The 26,113-nt window shown below is 33.9% G+C and overlaps 1 protein-coding gene and 1 pseudogene across 6 annotated transcripts in view; one reads left to right on the forward strand and one right to left on the reverse strand.

The window, feature by feature from the left end:
• The window catches only part of Csmd3 (CUB and Sushi multiple domains 3), a 1,141,260-nt gene that overhangs the window by 57,953 nt on the left and 1,057,194 nt on the right, over positions 1-26,113 (reverse strand). For all 6 annotated transcript variants that reach the window (XM_087190703.1, XM_087190702.1, XM_087190706.1 and 3 more), the window contains 7 exons: positions 18,875-18,955; positions 17,820-17,933; positions 10,335-10,523; positions 9,819-9,965; positions 7,440-7,628; positions 3,827-4,012; positions 2,530-2,724 (listed from right to left, as the gene is read on the reverse strand). In XM_087190703.1, coding sequence (XP_087046829.1) covers positions 2,530-2,724; positions 3,827-4,012; positions 7,440-7,628; positions 9,819-9,965; positions 10,335-10,523; positions 17,820-17,933; positions 18,875-18,955 — 1,101 coding nt within the window. The remainder of the gene's footprint in view (positions 1-2,529; positions 2,725-3,826; positions 4,013-7,439; positions 7,629-9,818; positions 9,966-10,334; positions 10,524-17,819; positions 17,934-18,874; positions 18,956-26,113) is intronic.
• Positions 23,480-24,061, forward strand: LOC106009854 (small ubiquitin-related modifier 2 pseudogene; annotated as a pseudogene).

Genomic DNA, 26,113 nt, shown 5'->3' on the forward strand with positions numbered 1-26,113 from the left:
ATCTGAAAGTATAAAGAGGTGATATAATTCAGAATTTATCCTCTTTTAAAATGTTTTAAACTATGTATTAGCTGTTACATAAAACAAAAACTATTCTTATTGATGGAGGGATAAATAAAATTTCAATGCATGTAAACAACGTATAATGTTTAAATCAGTTTAAGCTTTAGCCCCGTTGAGCTGCCGTAAAACCTTCTACATGGCAGTGATATATGTTGAAGGTATTTTCTTTTAATTTTTGCATAGCTAACTTGATTATAGTAAAAAAACAATCATAAGATTAAAAAGAGGATAATTCATTAGTCCAAAAATTTTATCTAATTTAGTCAAGTGCATTGGATTGGCCTTTTGAATTACGTATTTAAACCAAAGCTTCTTCATATCTCATCCAATGAAAACATCATAATAAGTACAAATAAGCTTTGTCAAGGACTCAGTAAAGAACTTTACATGTAAAATATTTGATTTTCCCAACAGTCATCATATATATCTCACATATTATAGTTTTTAAAACTGAAGATAGATTAGCTGACTTGCAGGTGACTCAGAAGCTATCTCTTATGATTCCCTCATATTTAAAGCCTACAAATAAAAAGTCTTTCTACAATAAAAGCAATTTCAGATAATGTTTATCGAATGCTTACTGTATAACAGTACATTCACTTAAGTGATTTTCAATGCAAATCCTGAGGTAGTGCAATGATTATCTGAATTATGTTTATTAGAATATAGGCACAGAAAAGTTAAGTATCTTGAATAAAAGGACACAGCTTACAAATAGCTAACTCCAGATTTAAAACCAACTCTCTAACTCCAGAATCCAATATTTAAGTAATTACCCATAATGTTTTATTCTGGCTCAAGCTATGGATTTCAGCTCTAAGTTGTAGGTAGCTCTTAGAAAGACAAAAATAATCCTTTGAAGTAACTATTGCTATTAGCAATGTACTTATGTTAATACCATTCATATTTATATTTTTTATTTCAAAGATGAGTAAATGGAGGACCAGATTAATCCACTATTTTTTTCATTGCTTCAGTGAATGGCAATTCTTAGATTCTTTGTCTTTGCTCAGTGCTGACCTGTGGGCAGTAAGCTAAACTTCTTTATCACTTAAATCCTTCTGCAAAGTAGAGGATCTAGCACAATTGAAACAGTAAAAAGATTTGTAAAATTTTTGCTTAAGTGAATGTGTCTCTTATAGAAGATTTTCCCTGGATCTTTTGAATATCTGTCTCCCATGTTCCCTTTTAGTGCAATTGTCCTGGAAAGGCAAGGAGGCCAGAGGTAGGGAAAAATTTGCAAGAAAATCTGGAAGATAGAGCAGGATTATATAAAATATATTTTAGAAACCTATTTTTAAGATTTTATCCATTAACATTGTTAGCTTACAACAGAACAGCCAAAAAGTCCTACACTGATAGAGATTAAGGAATAAATTACAAATCACAGTATATCCATAAGTAAAATAATAACACACACTTGCATACTTACTACAGGGGATCCTAGTTGTCTGGTATCTTAAAACTCCAAATCATCAAAACCTTCGACTCTTGAGTACCTTATTAGCTTATCTAAAAATTACGATGTCAATGCTCTATGTGCTATAGAGTTATTTTGGATACAAATTAAAAGGCTGAAATTTTAGCCTAGTATATTTCCAGGACAGAGCAAACAAAAAAGTTCATAGTAGGAAGTTTGTGTATTTCCAAGTATATCATCTGAATATCCTACGTTGAATTAGCCTGTTCATATTACACTCTGGCCATTTATAGTAAAAGAATATGTAGAAACAATTGCTCAGTTATATAATTAATTGTTCAATTGACTTAATTGTTCAGTTTGGTTCAATAGTATTTACTGAGGTCCTTGTTAATACAGTTCGAGCTGGCATTTCAAATATATCAGAGCATTAAATCATCCCAACTTCATGATATATAAATGATCATAATTTTTCAGTTTAAAAAATCTGGTTTTAGACAGACTGAGCATCATATAGCATTGTAATTAAAAGCCAAGTGCGGTTGTTAGATTGTGTCAAATATCAATTCTCCATCATTTGTAGGCTCTGTGATTTGTGTAAGATAATTAAATCTTAGTTCCCTTTTTTACAAAATGAGTATAATACAAAGTAAAATGCTAAAAGCAGTATACAACAAGTAGTAAGTATACAAAACTTTGCTCTGTTGATAAAGTGAATAAACTAAGAATTAATAAATATTAATAAGAACATAACTATGAAATCTTAAAATGTGATGAAAATAAATATCCATATTAATAATACTATTTGACTGAGAAAGGTGGTACAATGCCTACAGCCCCAGTTACTGGGGAGGCTGAGTCAGGTGTATTGCTTGAGCCCAGGAGATCAATGCCAGCCTGGACAACATAGCAATGTCCTAGCACCCCTCCCTCAACTCACCCCCCAAATTTCATTATTACTCTAGTGTGTTTGGAAATTAAACCTATTTAAACAATTCAATCCCCCAAATAGCTTCTGAAATCAATTTGTCAGACTGTATACTTACTTTGGCAGTATGGTCTTTCATTTCTCCAACTCCAGGTACCATTCGCAAGGCATTCAATAGAAGCAGGACCTAGTCCATGATAACCAGGGTCGCAGCTGAAAACTACCTTGGTTTTGTATTCATAATGTGATCCATTTACAATTCTCCATCTTCCATGTTCCAGAGTAAAAGAGTTGATGCTTGGACATGTAACAACTATACAAAAACCGAAAATACAAATGGTAATCAGGCAATCACTTGTGTTCCACCTCTTAATTATAGCTCATCAGTATTCCAAGCTTTATATCTCCACTGCCTTAATTCGTTCACAGTTATGCCATACAAGGTGCTTTACCATTTGTTCTTTATTTTTCTCCACATTAATCATTTCCATTTCCCCAGCAGTATGTTACTTCTGGCAGTTCCTTGAACATGACCTGCTGTTTCACAAATCATTTAGTCTTTATGCACATTATTTTACCTACCTAGAATCCCAATTACAGCCTTAGCTCTACTAATTTATTTCTTTAGATGTTTTGGAAGAACTATATTTTCCGGAAATTTGTTTGATGAGAATGGCCTTTTCATGGAATGGCTGTGATATAAACCTTGGCTGGTTCAAAACCTTGCTCAATATAAGTAGAAGCCTTAATAGGCATCTATGCTGATTACAAATAACTTAACCCTTACTTTAAATGAAATCACAGCAATGTTAAACTGTTAGCACTAAATGGAAAGAAATAAGTCCAAAGAGAAAATTAAAGGCATTATTTAAACCAATCCTTTCTATTCCTTTTGCTACCAATTTATTCATGAAAATTAATTTATATTATCATTATATAATATTCATTAATGGCTTAAAGTGGTAGAGACAGCAACAGGATATATTCAGAGCATATTGAAGAATACTGACAAAAGTCAAAATGTTCCGGGTAGGTTCAAGAGTATCATTTATCTTTATAAAAATCAGAGCTGAATGCATTGAAATATAATTTTATTATTGCAAACTAAAAAATTTTCCAAAGATCTATGGACTGAAAACACATATTGGTTGATGCCTGATTTCTTACAAAATAAATGAAACTTTGTTGTATAAAATGACGCAAATATTTTTGACATAAATATTCTGTAGTGCCCAAGAATGAGCGAAAACCCCCTTACTGTCCACCAGTACTTTAATATAGATAAATTTTCATTAGCTTTCTTTTTAGACATGACACTTCAGTTCAGGGATTCAACAATACGTATGATTTCAAATCACATAAGAAACGGAAAGCCAATGGAAACGTGAATGATCACGTTTCAGTATTGCACGTACCAACGCAACGTGGGGTCTTGTTATGGTTGCTCCATGTCCCGTCTGACTGGCAGGAGGCAGTGGTGAGTTCCTTGGATGACAATCTGTATCCATCATTACAAAAGTAGGTAACTCTAGTTCCTACCAAGTAGTCTGTTGTGAGTATCCCTCCATTTGTTGGTGCTTTAGGAATGCCACAGGAAATTGCTGAAATCAAAATGTATACAAATTATGGAAACAGAAATGCTGAATTTATTAGGCAAATCTTTAAACTCTAAAACAAGTGAAAAACATTGGGATTTTATCTATTCCTTCGAAAGAATTTCAGAACATATCACAGGAAATGTTTTCTGAACCATACATTTTTAATAATTCCCTTCAAGCTCATATTTTCTGTTTATACTAGTGAGCCTATATATTCCCAGTGCTTTGCTCCTTGATGTCATAAGTTCTTGTCAGCATGTCCACAACTATCAGCATTCACACTGATTATGTGAGAATGCAGACTAGGTCGGTACAGAGCATATCAACCACCTAGCAATGCTGGTTAATTCAATTTAAAAAATAATTCTTAATAATTGTGAAGGGTTGGCAACCAATACTTATCAGCCAAGAATAAAGTAAATAGATTTATTTTACCTGCAAGCTATTTATCTTCAGTATCCTGAAATGTACGTGCTTGGGCATCATGCTTATAGTATCATGTATTGGGCATGTTTAATAAATATATGGCCAGGTCTTAATTGTTTTAAAACGTACTTAGGATTTTCCTGAATTTCATTCATGTATTTGAGATCTCTTAGTTTTAATCTATAATACATTTGATTTAGTTTTACTATGATATGATAATGACAATAACATATTTTCACAATTTATTATACAAATTGAAAAGACTACACAGAAATCTTCTAAACATGTTTCCATCTTTGCCTCACAAAGTCACAATTTCACTCCCCAGAAGACAAAACATATAATCTTCCAAAGAACATATTTGGCTTCAATACCCCAATTAAAGAGAGTTTGTTAGACTGCTATATAACATTCTCAGGGGAAATATTTAGACATATCTTAACAGTCAGATTAATGGATTTGAATATGTAACCTCAAGACAAATTAGAAGTGGTACATAATATCTGATATTTGCACTGTACCACACCTTAATAAGATCAGAAAATTTCTGAATTTGGAAATACAATTAGTCTTACAGGTTCCATGTGAAGGATTCTAGACATATTTTCCACATAGTGAAAGAAATAAACAAAAATATGTGTGATTATTTCAGAAAATCTTGTTTTCTATTCACCTATTTCAACCTAAAATTGTTTCTAATTCTTTTATACAACATACTATTTATGTATTTAATTTTTACTAATCTATGTGAACTGGATATAAAGCAAAAAACCTTAGTGAAATTTACAATGAAATTTTCAAAACTGAATAGCAGAATCCTACTACTTAATAGTTTGATATTTGTAATTTGGAAACCTGAAAATATGAACACAAAAACAGTAAACCTGCTTAATAGATTATATAAGCAATCTCAAATAACTGTGTCATTATCCTTGATTTCTAATTACAAAACCTCTAAAATCGAGTTACAAAAGTACATGGTACCCTGATGTTTGTTAAAGCAAAATTTGTATTTTTACTTAGAAGTTCTGGGAATTTTGATCTGTAATAAGCCACATCACCATCAGAGATCATGTACACAGTAACTTTTTTCAAAGATCACTCACTATAACTTGTTGAGTAATATAAGTTGAATCTAGATAAAGGTAAAATAAATATAGTTTAATAGCATAGGTTCCACGGGTAGGTTTAGAATTACATTGTTCTATTTTAGAGCTGAAAAATAAAAATACACCATAATACAATGACCACACAGCTACTGTGCCTGTGGATTGCTTACTGTTTAATTTCTCAGCTAAAAAAGATAAAGGAAGCAAGATAGAAAAGAAGAAAAGGAGGTGGGGGGGGTGGAATTTTAGAACAATCATAGTCAATGAACAGTTGTCCATGAGGCTTCTCTATAAAACCCTCAGAAAGGAAAAATCAGAAGTGTGACAGGGAATTCAAAGTGACTGTTTCTGCCTTTAACAGTACTTATATCCTGTACCTATATACCCAAGTAAATACATATGAGGATGTATAAAGAGACTGAAGAGGCAAGAAAAACAAAAAACAAATTTGGATTTTAAAGTTTCCATTATATGAATAGCTCCTCCCAATGACATATAAGTTATCTATGACCAAACACCCAGGTCATAAGACAGGTCATATATCTCACAAACTTTTTCATAAAATAACCTTTCAAAATGGTTCCAATGATTATAAGAGATCAACTTTTGGAAATACTGCTGGAATTATAAATATTTTATACTTTTACTACATTAAATATCCTTTAAACGGTCATTCAAAATTGACCTATTCTAATTATAGAAAAATATAAATCAAGAACAATGATCCATATATAAAAATATGCTTAAATCTGAATGAAATGTGTCCCAGAAACCTACTCAATAATTTATATTTTCTGAATCCGCAAAACAAAGAAACAATACATCTTTCATCCCATGCTTATTTACATAAGTACACGAGAGCTATTATTTCATGAATTAGAAATTTCATTCTAATAAACTAAAGAACCTATTTTGGTTGCCTGGTAATATTTATTTCTCTGCTCATCTAAACATGCTGTTGCTTAACTTTAAATTTTAATCTATTTTACATTTTATTTGTTTATATAAATTTTCTGCAAAAAGGAGATGACAGTTAAGATCCACTATTTATTAATTTAAAGTGTTATGTATTTTTAATGGAATGGTTCAAAGTTGCTATATGTATGTCATTCTGCACTCTAGTTAAAACAAATAAAATATAAAATTAATTTTTGTATTGACAAAATAATGTGATGAATGAAATATCTGAAATTTGTCAAAGCCCAGTAACATTAATTTATCATGTGTGCTTGATGTTGAACTTATTTTATGACTATAACTAGCTACAGACTCAAGTAGTCAAATCTTTTTTAAAAGGAAGTCCTAATCAAAAGCACTAAATGAGCTAGTCACTTTGTTTGCTGTAGCAAGACACAGTGCTTAGACAGTGCTTGATTCTTAACAAATACATATCAGAATGAAAACCACATCCCTGTTGAGTTTGCTAAGGCGGGCTGGGGGGGGGGGGCGTTAAGTAGTAGGTCACATTTTTCTCCTTTAAATTTGTTCATCTAAGAGCACAGTCTGAGTGAAATTCAACTTGCAAGGTAGAATTATTTTTATCCTTAGTATTGATCTCAGACTCCTCAGTAACTCAGTCTCTCTATTTGGATCATTTTCTGAAAACAAAGTATCTTGAACGGTACACACACACACACACACACACACACACACACACACACACACGGGGAAAGAGAAAAAGCACATTAATTTCATAACAGTGATTAAGTATTTTTAAAAATGTCTCTTTCCCCCTAAATTTAGTATTCTGTGTCTTTAGCGTCTCAATTTTAGTAAAGTAGTCCATAATATGCTTCAGAATATGAATATTTGGGGAATTTTTAGTGATTCAAGTGAAAAAATTAAATGAGAGTAAACTTTTATGAAGGCTTGTATGTATTTCTGGCAAAACTCACCTTGACAGGCTGGAACGGGAGCGTCCCACGCATGGTACCCATAGGAGGACTTCCGGCAGACGGCGCTGCTCTTCCCAATAAGCCGGAAGCCGCGGTCGCAGGCCCAGCGGACCACGCTGTTAAGCTGCCCACCCGTCTGGCTGATGATGTATCCATGCGGTGGAGACTCCGGGGTACTGCAGTAGAACGCTTTTCAAATGAAAAGAAAACTGCTTAATTAATGAATGGGAAATTCTTTATGATACAAAGTTACAAATAACTATCCAATGATATCGGCACCTAAAAAGAGGAGGTCAATTGTCATCCATGTGAATTTTAGTTCACATAAGCATCATGTTGTTTTCAGTCTTCTTTTGAAATAATCTAATTTTAGGACACATAACAATCTCTGAGCTTTCTTCTAATTTGTATTGTCATTTAAGATGTCTTCTATATTAAAATATATTTTCTTAACCCTCTGGGGTTTCAAAATCCTTACAAATATTTCATTGAACTCTGGAGGCTCCATTTCCTGTTATTTAATGGGACCAAATGCCACAGCCTTGAGAGCAACATTTTAGAACATGTTGTTTACATGTCACTTTGAAGTTATCTCCAGATACTTATAGATCATGCTAGGTCATGCATTTATTTCATTTTGCTTGATGGCTGAAACAGGCCCCCACATTTTCTAATCCTCCATCCCAGTCTATTAACGAGTTTCCATTCTGTCAAGAGTGCTTACATATGGTGATAGAAATTGCCAATAAAATAAAACTTCTTCCTTCTCCTGAAGTCTGAAATGTCAAAAGATAATGTCAAATAGCTTTTTCATAAATATACTTCAAGACTATTCAGCCTGGCAGGTTCCATTTACCCTTTGAAACTTCAATGTATTCATCTGAGAAAAGTGAAACTTTGAGGGTAAATAGTGAGAAGCAGATTGGACTTGAATATATATGTCATAACCTGTCATTTCTGAAGAAAAAAATACATATTTAATATGTCAAGCTGTTCTTGATAGCTAAAAGTGGTGTATTCTTTATATCTATACCAAATTTTGTCATGAATATTAAAATGAATAAGGATAGGCCTATAATATAGTCAAGCTAATACTTACAAATTTTCAAGTCGATTAGGTTGTCTTCAAAGTTATTATAATTATTTCGAATATAACTTATTGTGCTAACTTTTATGTGCTTAGGACACAATTTTAATAAAGTTGCATTTACATATTTCATGCAGTAAAAACACATTCAAATACTAAATTCTTCAGGATAATTGGACATATATTTCAATTTTTAAATCATGATTTTTTACTTTAATTGAACAGAAAGTTATTGTAGAATTAAACATATAAACATTTTAGTTACATACTGTTACTTCTCACATGTAAAACACAAATTAATAAGTTAAACTCAAACTATCATCTTGTAGTTTTAAAGTCAAAATAATTAGACAAGATTATTTTATTTGTCTATTATAGTGATATTGGCAGTTACTTAAGGGAGTAAAATTCAGGAGTATACCTTTTATAAATAAAATTCAAAATTTATTTGTCTATGTTTTAGATTGTGTTAAAGTCATTCATAACAGTAAATTTCAGTTGAACTCAGCAGTAACCTGTGACACAGGAGGTATGGTCTGAATACTGTAGAGAAAGAAACATTGGATTGCTTCTGACGCATTCTGCTATTGAGCCCACCTCTCAGTTTCTGTTATGATTTAGGATGATGTAAAGAAAAGAAGTATGACTTTCACAGACTGGAAAACTATGTGTATCTACTCATACAAGATATTAGGTCAAGGTCAGTGATCTTAGAAATAGGAAAGCATATACAAAAAGCTGTATTACCCTGATATTAAAAAGAACTTTCAGCTCATAATTTTCTAAATATTACTCAATGAAAAGCAACAATGATAATTTTATTTTAAACTTAGTTTTTAAACAAGTTCACCGCTATTACAATATTTTAAATATTTTATAATTTATTAAACTATTTTATTATATATTAAAAATGGATAATGTTTAAAACAAATATATGACATTGTATGCTTACCTTTGGTTTAAACTTGTCATTTATTAAATAGATCAGGTAATACACAGTTGAGCAGCGCTATTAACATTTTCTCAGAATTAAATAATTAAGAATTTCACTTTAATTTATAATGAACTCAGAGAAGTCATAAATATCTAAAATGCTTTTAACTCATAAGAAAAATTATATGTGATATGTGGAATTACATATAATTACATGTGGAAATCGAGGCATGAAGAGGCTATCCAAAGTGTTCAAGAAACATCTTAATACATGTCACTCTGGTTAGTGTCTGGGCTCTTTACTCAATCCAAATGAGGATGCAGGTGCAACTCGTACTGAAATTAAAAATATTGCATACCTATGTATCTTATCCGGAAGCCTTTTTTGTTATTGCCATGATCTGCTGACCACTGAAGAAATACTTCGTGACCATTGCTTGTTATATTAAAAGCAGATGAATAATCCCCACTGAGAGAAACAAGCACTGGACTTTGAATATTTGGTCCTTAAGAAAGAAAATAATATAATTTAGATATAACTAAAAATTATATTTATTTATCTTTAGTATTTTATATCTTTAGGATAATATTAAATAGCTGTCTTGCTCTACAGCCAATGTTCCTCAACAGTAATATACAAAATCAGAATACTACAAGACGTTTTAAACATTTTAATGCTATAGTTAAAGTAACTAAAGTTTGAAAAATAATAATCAACCTAATTAAAATTCTTCTGTGGTATATAGTTCATGTTAACACTTCTATAATACCTCTAAAATAAAGATCGCATATATAGTTGTTTGTACTGAAGGTCTCCATGTAATGTTAGGGCATTTGGACTGAATGTATATCTAGTAAATATAACCCACGGTTACCATCATACACCTGAAGAACATCAAACTCCTTTTCTGTCTGGAAGAATTCTACAAACATGCTGATATTATAACCCTTTTCCACCGAAATGCTCCAGGCGCACATCTGAAGATTAGGGTAACTGTCGGGGTACCCGGGGCTCAATATGACTCCTGTAGAATCCAACCGTAACTCATTGGCGGGACAGAGCACTGTCAAAGAAAGGTAGCATCAAATAATGAGAATCGTTCAGAAGCTATATGAAACCTGTGTTTTAAATACTGAGTATTTTCTTTTCATGTTCACTAACTATAAAGAAGATGATACCTTGAATTATGTGTCAGAAGACACATATTAAAATTACCACATAAAATATGGAGCAATGACCTAAAATTTAAAATATTAATTATCCTTTCATATTATATGGAAGATACACTACTTTTATGGACAATAAATAAATACATAAGTAACATATGAGTCATTCATCTCCTATTTTTGCATATTCTTTCATAACCTTTCCTTATGTTCTTCCATCTCTGTCCCTCTCATCTGTGTCTTTGTCTTATGCTTTCTTTCATTACTTTTTGCTCATTTTCTTGTTTTATTAACCTACAGCCCTTTTAGGTGTTTGGGGCCAGAAAAGAAACTGCCTTTTCCAGGCATTCATTTCAGGCAAAGTCAGGGATGGACCTCAGCTATGAGGACTTAACACAACTCCAGGTGCCTGAGTAGCTCTCAGTTCTGTGCCATCTCCGAGCCTTAAATGGAGATTAAAGCATAAGATCTGCTTATTTTGTATGACTCTTTTTTAAATAGCAGATATGTCAAGAATAAATATGCAAAATATATACAAAAATACAAATTTGTTATATATTGGCAAAATAATATAATTATGTTCTAACAATCTCCAATGTACAATAAACTTTAATTGTTGGCATCAGTAGCCTTTACATATTAGAACAAAAATACAAACATATAATTAAATTGGGATTTGGAATGAGAACATAACAGAGATGATCAGACTGTATTACTCAAACCATATCACTGTTCAGTACATCTCACATTGCACAGAAATAACAAAAAAATACTAAACAAGATTTATTTCAGTAGAGGAAAAATCTATTTGTCAGAACAGTAGAAATGGCATAACCAAATGTCCTATGTATCACATTGCTGAAAACTTTTTAATTTCCAGACAACCACATTTTCATATTCTGAGATACTTAAGCAACTGGAATAATGGGTGAACAAGATATCCTTTTAGTACATATTAATTCAGCACATTAATGAGATTCACTAATGCATTTCCACACATGCAGATTAGATATTTTGATCCCTCCTCCTTTCTCACCATTCTCCTCACCATGACCCATCCCCTGGTTGAGGATTTCATGAATGGGAAACATATCCTACATCATTTCCTGATTGAACTACCATATATTTGTTTGTTAGTTTTTTGTTTTTTTGTGGTTTTTTTTGTTTTTTGGGTTTTTTTGCTACAGGGGATTGAACTTGGGACCTTGTGCTTGCAAGGCAGGTGCCAAAAACACTGAGCTACATCCCCGGCCCTAGAACTACTATATATAAACTTCCATTTCTTCAGTCTCAGACTTCACTGTATCTTTAATTAGAACATCATGTAAAGAAGAATCCTTTTTTAACGTGTTAGTTCAAATAAATAGGCTTGGAAACACCAAATATAATTGGTGAGATGTAGATAAATACATAAAGAATTTATATATTCAGAATTTTCAGGGTACAAGGATGATTTCATATATTTGAGTTTTGAAGTCACCAAGTGGAATAGGTATGAAAAATTATAAGAAAACAATGAATTATGGTAGTATATGATTGCCTAGCAAATTCCAAACAAATGAGTCATTGAGTAAGCTTGTTAATTAACTCAATTTTTAAAAAATGTTAAGTCAGCTTCTTTGCCTTAATTCCTGGTCAATTCAATATAGAAACCACATAGATTTATTCTGAGGGGTGATTTATTAACTTTCAACTAGCATCTGAAGTGCTATTAGGAGATGAAAATGTAATTAATTATCATTTCTACATTCTCCATGGTAGCACACTAATAAGACTTGTAGTTACTAATCCATAAAAGAATATGATTTTAGAAATAAGACTATGAAAGATTGAGAAAACAAGGGATCATGAAATATCTAGGTTATCTGTATTATTTTATTTTAATTTAAGAAGTACTGAATGGCAATCCAGACATAAAAAGAAGAAGTGTTTCCTTTAAAGTGTTCACCATGTAATTTATAATTGGAGTAAAAAAAGAAGTCCTCTATGTACTTGCTGGTTCTCACCTGCCTTATATGTGCAAGTTATTTTAGCAGGTATGGTCTCATAAGAGACAGTACTCTATCATCTCCAATTGCATATCTAAATTGTCTGAAAATGAATTCAATGTAATCTGGCTAGAGAGTAGTCTTGCCTGAAGGAGAAAACCGAATCACTGATACTCACATATCCACAACATAGTAGATTTCAGATTATGCATAGATTTAAGGATTTTCTTGTAGCATTGATTTAGAGCATGAGAAATTCTATCATTGTGATTGGTTTATACATCCAAACCTACTTTCTTTTTCTACTTTAACATCTTATCAAAAAGCTTCCAATTAAATAGAAAATCAAATGATAAGTAATTTATAGCACATTTAGAATAATAAAAAAACAGAATTTTTGTCTTAAGCTTATCATAATAGTTAAGATACTGTGCAAGAAATAGAGTCCAGCTCAGCAATTCCTGCTTCCTGCCTCAGAGGGGTGAGTGATCACCTCAGCTGAGTTGGGGACGGAGAACCCATCCTTCCTTCTATCCTTTGCTTTCACTCCAGAGAAAGAAGAGGATGAAAAGAAGTTTTCAAAGACAATCCCTTTCCAAATCCTAAAGAAAATAATTAACATTGGGACACACGGAATCTGCTGAGCACTGAACTGGACAGCTTCCACGAATTATCTGATAAGCATCTTTTGAGAGCCACTTTTCCATCCCAGATACTTGGACAAGATAATAGAAAAAGGCATGATGAACAACAAGATCTCCTACCTTGCCTCCTGGTATTTAAAAGTCTAAGGGGGTTAACATTAACTAGGAATTTTTAGACAATCATATGGTAGCAGACAGTTCAAATAAATTATTTACTAATATTTAAAAAATCTGGCACAAGAGGAGAATTCCAGACTGCTGTACCTCACCCTACCAGCTCAGAGAAGTTGAGCTGCACAGGTGCCAAGAGCACCCCCCTCCCCCCTTTGAAATGAGAAGACAAGTAAGCAAGTTTCAAAACCAGTCTTCCAGATCACCTAAAACAACCCCAAAGGGAAACAAGATGGAACACTGTGATACTCAACCCCCTGGACACCCTGAACAGGCAACAAAAGAGGATCTGGGAAAAATGAAATCAGAAATAATTTCTCAGATAACAACAGAGATTGTGTCCATAGGGCAAGACATGATTAATAAATCTAGAGAGGACAAAGATAAAAAAATAGAGGAGCTGAGGAACATGATGGAATCCCAACACAGGAAACAAATGGAATCCATAAAACAGATACAAACAGATTTCCAAGAGATTAAAAACTCCACTGAAAGTCTATGCAGCAGAATGAACCAATGTGAGGACAGAATTTCAGATATAGAAGATAAGATTGCAATTAATGACCAGGAAAAAAAATTGCTTCAAAATTATAAGGAAACATGAGAAATCAATCCAGTAGCTGCTAGATGATGCAAAGAAGAATAACATAAGACTGACTGGAGTCAATGAAGAAACAGGAGAGAGTGCACATGACATAAAAAAAACTGTTCACAGAAGTGATGGCAGAAAACTTCCCAAGCAGGGGAAAAGAACTTGACATACAGGTAAGTGAGGCATATAGGACTCCGGCTAGCCTTGATAAAAAAAAATCTACACATAGGCATATAATAGTTAGGATTCCAGAAATCCAACAGAAGAACAAAATTCTACAAGCAGTGAGAGAAAAGAAACAAATCACATACAAAGGAAAGCCCATCAGAATCATAGCAGACTTCTCAATGCAAACCCTCAAGGCAAGAAGAGCTTGGAGTGATGTATTTCAAGCCCTAAAGAAAAACAGCCTCCAACCCAGATGGATGTAGCCTGCAAAACTATCTTTCAAAATTGATGGAGAAATAAGATACTTTCATGATAAAGAGCACCTCAGAAAGTTCATGAATATCAAACCAGCACTCCAGAAAATTTTCGACAATACCCTAGGAAAAGACAATGAGGATCACAACCCCAGGAAGCCCCGCAGAATGAATCCATTGGGCGTGACAAGTTAAACTCGAAGGGGGTGAATCCAACAAAAAGAAAAAGTCATGACAAGGCTTTTCAAACTTTGAACTTCATCTCCCTAATGAGTGTATAATTCAATCTGGTTATTGTACTGATTAGTATTTTTCTGATTCTAGAGTTGCACACATTTCCTTGTGCTGTACTGGTTATTTATCATCTTCTTATGTCTATTTTTTAATTGGGTTGTCTACTAATGAGCTCTAAGAATTATTTATTTATTCTGGTCATAGGTTATATGCATTGTAAATATGGTCTGTTTAAGGACTACTTCTCATTTTAATGATGTCATTTAAAGTTCTAAATTTTCATGGAATCTCATTTATCAATTTTTCTCTTTTATACATCATGTCTTTTGTATACTAGGTAGTTCTTGCCTACCCTGAATTCATAAACATTTTCCCTTACAATTTCTTCTTAAAGTTTTATACATTTAGGCTTTCATATTTAGGTTCATAGATCCCTTCAAGTTATTTTCATGTATGGAAATAAAGGGTTGAGGTTAAGTTTTTATATATGGATACCAGGTGTTCTAGTGCTGTTTGCTGAAAACACTATCTCTTCCTTGGCTCTTGAATTGAGTTTATATTCTATAAAATGCTAATGTTAAATAATCTTTCAAAACTCAGTGGACCATATATGTGTGGTTCTATTTCTAGATTCTCTGTTTTATTCCAATGATCTATATGTCTTTCCTTACACCAACACTGCCTTGATTACTGTAGCTTTAGAAGAAGTTTTAAAATTAGGTACTAAATGTCTTCCAACACTGTTGTTGTTGTTTTTTAACTTTTCTAGGTCCTTTGCACCCCTACGTAATTTTTAAATTTCAATATCCAATTCTTTTATAGCAAGTATACACAGACCTGAATTTTTATATATACCTTGTGTTTTCTAATCCTGCTAAATTCAAGTACAAGTTCTAGGGGCTCCTAGAGATTTCTTAGTATTTTCTCTGTAGATGATCATTTCATCTACATATAAAGATTTTGCTTCTACCTTGCCAATCTTATCCTAATTGTATCATTTTATTGCCAGACTATTTTAGTTTGGGCTTAGGTTTCAAAGTTTAATGGACAGATAAAGAGTAAGCATATCTGCCCTTGTTCCCCACCTTAAGGAGAAAGCATTGTATCTTCTCCATTCATATAAGGAGTCCTCACTGGAAGTATGGAGTACACGACTTTCATCTGTTGAGAAGATTCTGTTCTACTTCTAGTCTCCTGATAGCTTTTACCATGAACAGCTGTAGAATGTAGTCCAATACTTTTTCTGACACTACTGACAGGATCATATGGCTTTTTCCTTTCCTCTGTTTAAATGATGACTTTTGAGGGTGGATCTTCCAATGCTGAACCAGCACTGCCATCCCTATAACAAAACCACTTTCTACATCCTGCTAGATCTGACTTCCAATAGTTTGTCTTGTTAAACAAATTTCTATCTATGTTCATACTTTTTTCTTCTATTATCTTCATCCAGTTTTAGGATTAGCATAATGTTGATTTTCTAAAATGAGGGGAGAAGTGTTCCTTCTTTTTTCTGCTTTAATTGTTTGATATAATTTATCAGTTAAAATGTAAATGAGCCTGTTGTTGTCATATAGGTAGGTTTTCAAGCTAGGAATATACTTTCTTTAATAGGTGCTGTACTACATGTTTTATATTTCCTCCAGACTCAGTTTCATTAATTTGTCCTCCAAGGTACTTCTTAGAAGTTGTCAAATTTATTTCAAAAAAGATTTTTGTAATATGCTTTCTATATCCTTCTAAATTCTGTAAAGTCTGTGGTAATGTGTTCTAGATCTTGATATTGTAATTTTAAAAATGTATAATTGTGGGCTGGGGATTTAGCTCAGTGGTTTTGCTGCCTGCTGAGCAAGCACAAGGACCAGAGTTCGATCCCCGGTACCAAAAAAAAAATGTATAATTGATAATTGTGTAATAGGAAGAAAAGATCTAAAGGAGTAGGGGAAGTGGGAGGGGTAGCAGAAAGGAAAGACCAGAAAAGAAAAAATATGAGAAAAGAAAAAAAATGGAAACAAAGTCTTTGCAAATAGGGAAGGATAGAGGGCATGAAGGGAGGGCAGGGGAATGGGGAAAAAGTAAGAACCAAGATACATCATGTAAAGGTACAAGATCCCAATGATGAATGTAACTGTATTGTATACCTAAAATGTACCAATAAACTTAATGGGGAAAAAAAAATAAAAATCCAAATTTTTGAAATGTAAGTTGAAAGTGTATAAAGCTAAAAGTACAATTTAATAAAAAATGATAAAACAAACAAACAAAAAGAAATAGAGTCCATATGCTTAGAAATAAATCTTAAAAAAGGAAGTAATCCAAGAAAATAAGAGCAAAGATAATCTAGTATAGTTCAATTTTACCTAAATTAAACAATAGTCACGATTGTTGCTGTGTGCTATGCACTGCTCTGGGCTACAAATCATCAGTATACAATTGCCCAGCATTATAATTCTCCCGGTCACTCAAGGTCCCTCATCATCTCACACTGGTAGCAATGAAATCCTTCAAGTCCATGCTTCGCTTTCACCTGTGTACTTGCATCTGCATCAGCCATTTAGACTTCCCTCTCACTAACCCTGTTCTGCCAGAGTAAACTTCACTGTTCATTTGTAGTTCAAGCTTTCTCTGACCTTCTCTTAGGTAGAGATTATCTTCTTGTCTGTTTACTAAACATTGCGCTGCCTTTTTATGGAGGACAGCACATCTCTTATGCTGTGATGCATTCATTCCCAGCAAGGGCCACGTAGAACTTGTGGTTTGTGTTTCATCAGCTCCTCCTACTTACCAGGTAGCCTAAATAAAGTTTAAAGACATAGTGCTTACAATAAAGATAAAAACAATTAACATTGGAGCTTTATTTGAAGTCGTTTGTGTTTTTCTCCATCCCCACAGAAAACATAATGTAAACAAGTTGAACTGACTCTGAATTACATTAGACAAGTTAAACTTTGGAAGAATCAAGGATGTTGAAAGCTAAATCTGAGAAATGCTGGAATGAAAAATACCACATGAGTTACACACTTCATAACACCATCGCCAGCTAAATATTTAATATTGACATGAAATGGATTATTTTTTCAATCTTGCTGTTACTGACTTAAACATAAATATTTAATCAATATGTAGCCATAAAAATTGTTACCTTGACAAACTGGAGGTGCTTCATCCATCTGCAGTCTCTCTCCTAACCTGCAGGTCAGGATTGCATTTCCCACCAGGGTGAATCCTGGAAGGCACTGATATCTAATAATATCACCTGTCAAAGAAAGATGGGAGGGGAAGATTCCAATAAACAACAGACCAATAGTAAAAAAGTATAGATATTTCAATTGTAAGAGCAGAATATATTTTCATTTAGTCAGCTTCTATCACTATAAAAATTTCATTGCTTATAAGCAGGGTGGCATCCAAAATACTGAGCAATCAGTGCTTAATTGGCATGGATCAATCAGAATCAAAGGCAGCAGGAAGCTATTGACATATCCATACTGGTGGATACTGACTGTATATATGCACTAGCTGTAAAGAAATAATTTGGCTGGTGCAGGTATAATATTCATTTAAAATATATCAAGTAGCTGGAAGGCTTCCAATTCATTGAATTCATTTTACAATTAGCCTTACATTGGTCACTGATAGTTGTTTTACAAGTAATAACCCAAATCAAGATAATAAATAATAATGATACAAGTTTATGAAAATGTCATATTGTCTTCTGCCGTTTTTCCAAACAGTGAAGCATTATCCGGATTGAATTTCCAACTCAATTTAAAGGGATTTTATTATCAAATTTAGCTTAATTATCCAAACATTTTCCAAAATATAGATATATAAAATATGTCTTCTAATATACCCCACCTGTCATTATTCTGTGGGGTTAGGCTTTAGGCTGAACACACAGAACATAAATAGAACTCAAATTAGAGCAAACAATTTGGGTACAGCCTTCAGAATTTAGTTATATGGATCAAATTCCAACACTAGTTTCTAAAATACACACTGGAAAAACAGAGCACTTACTTCCTGTGAATATTTCCTTTCCTCTTTTTATTCGGTGTTTCTGAGCATTAGAAATCACCTTTATCAATCCAGGAAAAGGTGACTAAAAAGAGGCTGCCACTCCTTATTCGAGTTTCTTTTTAAGAAAGTCGCTCTGCTAGCAGTATAGTTTTCTTTGAGAGTAATTTAACACTTTACCTATTTCAAATTCATCATCTTCTGTCAAAATTTCAGCATTGGCAACTCGTGGTGGGGGCTGGCACACTCTTAGTTGATAGGCTATAAGAATAGACAAGGTGGTTAGTCTTTCTGAGCAGCTGTACATATCATTTATATATCATTAAAAAGAACATTATGCAAGGTTGTCATAAGAATGAAAATTGCTAAAATGTATGGAGTTTTAATTATTTATTTTTAAACATATACCACACAGAGAAAACAACCCATTCTTTAGAAAACAAAATATGTTCCTGAACTAGAATCGTCCTTTTTTACTATTTATTTCTTACCCTTGTCTTTCCTATTATATGGCTCAAGACACCTTGTTTACTTTCTTCCAGCTTGGGTATAGTTTGGAAATATGTGTTCTTGTCTGTTTACCTGCTCAATTCCTGTCTTCCCAAAGGTACACCACAGAATCCTCTGTACTTAGCAAAATGCTCAGCAGCAGTAATAATTGCAAACGACTTCTCTGTGCTTATACTCTTTGGGCTGATGTTAGAACTGCACTTATATTAACTCAATTGATCCTCACAAAATTGTTTTATTATTTAATTTATGTATTTCTAAATTATCCCTACTTTATAAAATAAAATGAAAAACTGTTAAAGAGTTTCACCAAATTACACAGCTATAATGTCGCACAACTAGGGTTCGAGTCCACCTAGTGCGGGTCCAGAGCTTTCTTTATCTTGCCATGCTGCATTAGCATATTCATGAGGTATCTGTTGCTGAAAGTCACAGTTCTAATTATCTGCTTCACTAGAACAGGTCATCCTATTGAATTAGACTGGTATAGTACTTGGTATAATGATCACCGAAAACAGGTCTCTGTTAATCTCAACATTATGCCTAACAGCTTCAAATGATACTGAAAATCAATAACCGTTTGATTGAAGCTTTGTTTTCTCTAGGGGATGTTTTTAAATGTACTAAATATTTTTTCATTCAAGAAATATATTTTATATTATACCATCTGAGGCAAATGTACATGTGTTAAACTTAGACGATCTTTCTGTGCCTCAATGAAATAGATTGATACTTAAAAGACATAGTAGTTTATACAAGACAACACAATACCCAGAACTCTTCACAGCTAACTTTTATGATATTGTCCCTATTACAAGAGTACTATGGAAGCAGTGAGGATCATTATCTAGACCACTAGACAACTTCTATAAAGGACATCTTCTATAAAGGGAGTGAAGGGGATAAAGTTTGAGAATAAGTAAGACTTTTCCAGTTCTAAAGAGTAATGATAGGTAGAAGAGCATTTTAGATGCAGAAAGAAGCTTGAATAAAATCAAGTTATTGATTCACCATCATATAACAAAGAGGTTAGTTGGGTAATAAACATACAGTTTAATAAAGACAGAAAAGAGAGGATAGTTTCCCAAAATATAGGAAATAACAATGAATCAAGTAAAATTTACTTCAATTTTCTTCTTCAAATGGTTGTCACTTTAAACATCTTCCTTCCAGTACTTTACCCTGTTTATAAAAGAGCATGCTGTTCAGGAAAGCTAATTTGAAAGTAAAACGCTGCTCTACACAGAAGGGTTGCCACTGCAGAAGAAAAAACGCCTACTGGGAAAGGGGCTCAGAAAGGAAAGACAGAACCTAGATTTCTGCAGAAAAGTTCAGTAGAGGGTAACTAAGAATTTTTGAAAATTGATTTCTTGAACTTAGATTTTAAAAGTGGTTTGGCTACACAGGCCATGTGTAATTGTACGAAAATGCTGAAGAGGGTAGAAAAAAGAGAGAGGAAGGAAAAGAGCTCTACACACAGAAATTCTTGAGACTGTGTTTTCATAAGAGAACATTTTTGAGGGCCAGAGATTTAGCTTAGTGGTTCCACCACCTGCCTCGCAAGCGTAAGGTCCTGAGTTCAATCCCTGGTAGCAAAAACAAAAAAAATCCGATAAGACAACATTTTCTCTGACTTTAATGTAGAACAGAAAGCAACTCAGAAATCAAAGAAATGTGAAGATGCCCATATTTGAATTACTTTACTTTGCCTGTAAAATCATCTTAAACTTCTGTGCTAATCATAACTTGTTCTATTAGGGAAGAAAACATTTTTATTTATGTAGAGCCCAAGAACACTGGCACCCGTTGTACCTGCTGAGAATGACCTATGTAACTCAGTAGTAGAATTAAAAAGATCAGAGATTATAAATTACTATTAATGAGAATGTGAAGGTCAGAGATAATAGACCACATGGATGCTGTGAGCTAAGGTCTGCTTTATTCTCTGTTTTTCCCCCATCACCATGAATTTTATAAATTGTATCCCTAGATAGTTTTATCACTGTGGGACCATGGAGTATCTGAAGTGTAATGTCCTCACCTCTCACCTCTACTATCCTTCCATAAGACCAACTCTACTTTGATCAATTTATAAATTTGAATTCTGAATCAGCTTTCTTGTACGTATGTTTTTTACGTCTCTCCCTGAGTGATTTCATTGATTCTTTAGGCTTCAATACTGACTTTGTGTGTCAATTCCAAATGCTATCTGAGCTTCTCAATGTCCATGTCTCCCACTCCTTCTTGACATTCTGTAATAACAGAGCCTATTTTGTGCCACACGTGATGGTGGCATGCTTTAATTTTATCACTACCCATGCATTTGCTTAATTGTTCATTTGTTACAAGAGGGAGGCTGCCTATGTGCCTTTTTCATAATTCAGTAATTATCTTCTGTCATTGTACCTATCATTCAACAAATACTTGCTAAAAAATGACAGGATATAGGCTTCCTAAAGAGAGAAAGTGTTTCTAAACATAGTCTTAAGATGACTCTGCTTTCAAACTGTAAGTGAAGAGGAAATGGATGCAATTTGGAGTTAAAGTGCTAGATGATAGGATATAAGCAGAATCTCCCATAGTTACAGGAAATAATTTTTGTTTTAGAGTTGAACTACGCAATTTTTTTGAGACAGAGTCTCCCTATGTAGTTCAGACTGGCTTGAAATTACTGCAGGCCCCATTCTTCTGCTCAGCCTCCAAAGTGCTGAGATTACAGGCGTACACCACCATGCCCAGTGAACTATATAATTCTGAATAAAAAATAAGGGAGGAAAAAATGAAATGACTCTCTTTTCACCTATTTCAATTTGAAATTTAAATAAAATACTACAAACAGGCAAATTGTAAAAAGTTTATTAAAGTTGTATTTTCAGTCTTTCTCAGTTTCTCCATTTATTCCTTAGTGTAATCCTAAAATGTGTCTATTCTTACTGCCAAAAGACATGTCCAGAAAGCTGCCACTTCACACCTGTTTTACTGGGGTAAATACTGTTGCCTAAATTCATGTCATTTTTGAAACTGCAGAATATTACTTAAAGTACAGTAGCTGTAGATGTAATTAGTTAAATTGAATCCATCTTGGACTAGGGTGGATCCTTAATCCAATATAACTGTTGTCCTTATTTAAAAAGCAAAAAAGATGCAACAGAAAGACACATATGGAAGATGGCCAAGTAATTAAAGTGAAGAAACTATACTGCTTCATCTACAAGCTGAGAAGGTGGTTGAATTATTTCCTGGTTGACACAGCCAGAATCTAAGCCACATTCTAGATTAAAAACTAAGACACATCTTTTCTCACATTTATAATTAAATAAGTCAGAATAGGAATATTTTCCTGTTTCCATGTCACTAATTTCCAGTAGTTACACATGGAACTTCATAATCAACAGATTTAAATTATAATATTAGAGAGATAAACTCATTATCTTACCATTCCTAGATTATTCCTAGGACTACATGTATATATCTACAAAAATATATGCCAAAAAGCAGTATTTCCCAGTTTAACTCTCTCAGGCCCTTAGCATTTGAGGTATTGTTTCTTCAAATCTTCACTTTTCACAAATTTTGTTAGCCTGGAAATTGGCTCTATAATATTGACTATTTAGTGTTTTCATGTCTTGAATTGTCCCATCTTTATTCTTTGATGTGTTAGTTCTCATTTCATGAATAATTTATATGGATTCATTTTGCAAATATGTGCATTTTGTTAAAATACCTAACAAAGCTCATTCGGTAGTTCATTAAATACGTTATTGCTGAGCTCCCACCTGATAAGTGCTGGAAATCCAGCAGCTAATCAGCAGACACGGTCCTGTCTAGATTCATGTTGACAGGTGTGTATTAATCAGTCTCATTAATCAATAGAATTTAACTGGTTGAAGAACAGTGTGTGATTTTATTAGCTTTTTATCACTGGGGCTAAATATCCAACATACACAATTTAATGAGAGGTTTATTAGTCTCATAGTTTCAGAGGATTTAGTCCACCATCAGCTGGCTTCAAAGCAGAAAAGTTATGGTGGCAAAGCAAAGCTGCTTAGTTCATGCTGACTGGAAAGCAGAGCAGGGGGACAATGCAGCTCCAGAGAGGAAGGGGCCAGAAACAAGACACAGCATCCAGAGTTAAGTCTCTATGCACGGAAGAGATACACCCAGAATTGTGCTGTACTGATCTCGGAAATAACTCTCAAGTCAATCAAACTGATGATCAAACTTAACTATCACAGGTGCACGTGCCCTCTCCCTCGGCCACCGCTGCTGCCTCCTTCTGCTGCTCCTGGAGCTGCTAGTGTGCTCGTTCAGTGCAGACCTGGTACCTCTTTTGTGAAGCGGCAGCTGAGAAGACTGGGGCGCTCACTATGGCCGATGAAAAGCCCAAGGAAGGAGTCAAGACTGAGAACAACGATCATATTAATTTGAAGGTGGTGGGACAGGATGGTTCTGTGGTGCAGTTTATGAGTAAGAGGCATACACCACTTAGTAAATTAATGAAAGCCTATTGTGAATGACAGGGTTTGTCAATGAGGCAGATCAGATTCCAAATTGATGGACAGCCAATCAATGAAACACACACACCTGCACAGTTGGAAATGGAGGACGAAAATACAATTGATGTGTTCCAGCAGCAGACAGGAGGTGTCTACTAAAAAGGGAGCCTGCAACAACTCTACTCCAGAACTCTGTTCTTACAGACCAAGAATACATTCTCAATTAGAAAACTGCAATTTGGTTCCACCACATCCTGACTACTACAGTATAGTTTTCTCTATTCTTTCATTTACCCCTTCCCCATTCCTTTATTGTACATAAAGTATCTGGTATATGTGCACAAGCACATTGCATTTTTTTTTTTTACTAAATGTCCAACAATATATTTTGATTGACATCAGATGGAGACTGGATGGGGAGATACTAGTTCTGTGAAAATAATTCCCTCTCTCCATTAGTGGCATGCTCATCAGCTCTTATCTTTATATTCCAGTAAGTTATTTTGCTTTCACTGTTTTAACAGAAAAGACAACAGAAAAAACAAAAACATAAAAATCCTTGCATACCTTGCTTGATTGGAGAATTTTAATGTTTTTCATTTATCATTGTAAAACCAAGGACAATTTTATAACCTTTTTGTACGTAGCTGTTACATGTAGGGCAATCTGTCTTTATGTAGGAGTAAATTACTCTTTAAAAGAAAAAGAATCCTAGATAGTTTTCCCTTTAAGTCAAGTGTCTTGTTGTTTAAATAAACTTCTTGTTTAAAGAAAAACAAACTTAACTATCACATTCCACCCTTTGTCAACTAGACCTGAAAACACATCTCCTTAAACCATACTTAAGCTCCAAATAAGCACAAGGTCATAATTCTACCCTAACATGAAAATAACTATCCTAGGTACAACTAAAAACACTCCAATGCCTTCCCCAAATTCACAACAGTTGCAGCATTGCTCAAAAGTCCAAGTTCAAAATTTCCTCTGAGACTCAAGACAGACTGTTAAATGTGAACCACTGTAAAATTTAAAAAACAGATTACTTAATCCCAAGGTAAAATAGCACAGACCAAATATTCCCATTCTAAAGGGGAAAGAAAGGAGTGGCCTAGACAAGAATAGGACCAAAGCAAATGCAGAAAAAATTAAGTTCTGTAGATCCATATCCATCATCCAGGGCACATGGTGGTAAGATGTGAGCTGAAGGGGCCTGGGTGGCCCCACCCCTGTAGCCTTGCCAGTTGCAGCCCACACAGCCTCTTTCTTATGCTGGCTCCACTCATGGTGTGTGGCTTTACTCCATAGATTTTCTACATTCATGGATACTCTGACTTTCTGGAAGCTCTATTGCATCTTCAACTTCATTACAACAACTTCACACACAATGGGGGATAATTCTAGGCTTGTAAGATCTTCTTTTGATATCTGCATTGAAGTCTCCTTCTGCTCACAACTCTTGTATTCTGCATGCTGGAAATACCTGCACCATGTGGACTATGCCAAGGTCTGCCAACACTTGGAACTCTAGCTTTTTACCATGTCTGTGGGAGCTTCTGAGTGTCTGAATGGCTGAACATGGTGAAATAAGTCCCTCAGGACTTGATTCACTAGGTGACTCTTCTCAAGCAGGGTTCCTAGGTATTCATTCCCTTCTCAAATGAATAGTTTAGACTTTTGTATCCATGAGCTGGTAATGGGAGAGTCTTGTTGATTCCTGAGATATCCTCAAACTATCTTTCTTCTTGTCCCAGTACAAAACAATTGATTTCTTTTTAGTGGTGGTAATGTTTTTATCAATTACACTCTCTTTGACCCCAATTTTATTTTTTATTTTTTTCCATTTAGTTTATTGGTACATTTTAGGTATACAATACAGTTACATTCATCATTGGGATCTTGTGCCTTTACATGACATATCCTAGTTCTTATTTTTTTCCCCATTCCCCGTTCTCCCCCCATTTTTCCCCATTCTGGCCTCCCTTCACCCCTTCCACCCTTCCCTATTTACAAAGATTTTGTTTCCGTGTTTTTCCTTTTCTCCTATTTTTTTTTCCCTTCTTTCCTTTACCCTACCCCTCCCACTTCCCCTAGTGCTTTAGACATTTTCTTCCTATTTCACAATATCAATTATACATTTTGATTCTTATTTACACTTTTAGTTTTTCACACTGGAGAAACTATTTGGTATTTACATGTGTGTCCCATTTATTTCATTTGAGAGTATAACTTCAATGTGCATCCACTTAGCTACAAATGTCTCCGGTTTCTCCTTCTTTATGGCTGAGTAGTACTCCATTTTATTTAAAAAAAAAAAAAAACTTTATCCAGTCTCCAGTTGATGGGCAATTGGGCTGTTTCCAAGTTTTAGCTATTCCAAACTGTCCAACTATGAACATGGGAGTGCATATATCAC

This window comes from Heterocephalus glaber, unplaced genomic scaffold, assembly GCF_053883595.1.
Source record: "Heterocephalus glaber isolate CG9 unplaced genomic scaffold, H.glaber_assembly_v1.0 deba00001555, whole genome shotgun sequence".
In the NCBI taxonomy this organism is placed as follows: Eukaryota; Metazoa; Chordata; class Mammalia; order Rodentia; family Bathyergidae; genus Heterocephalus; species Heterocephalus glaber.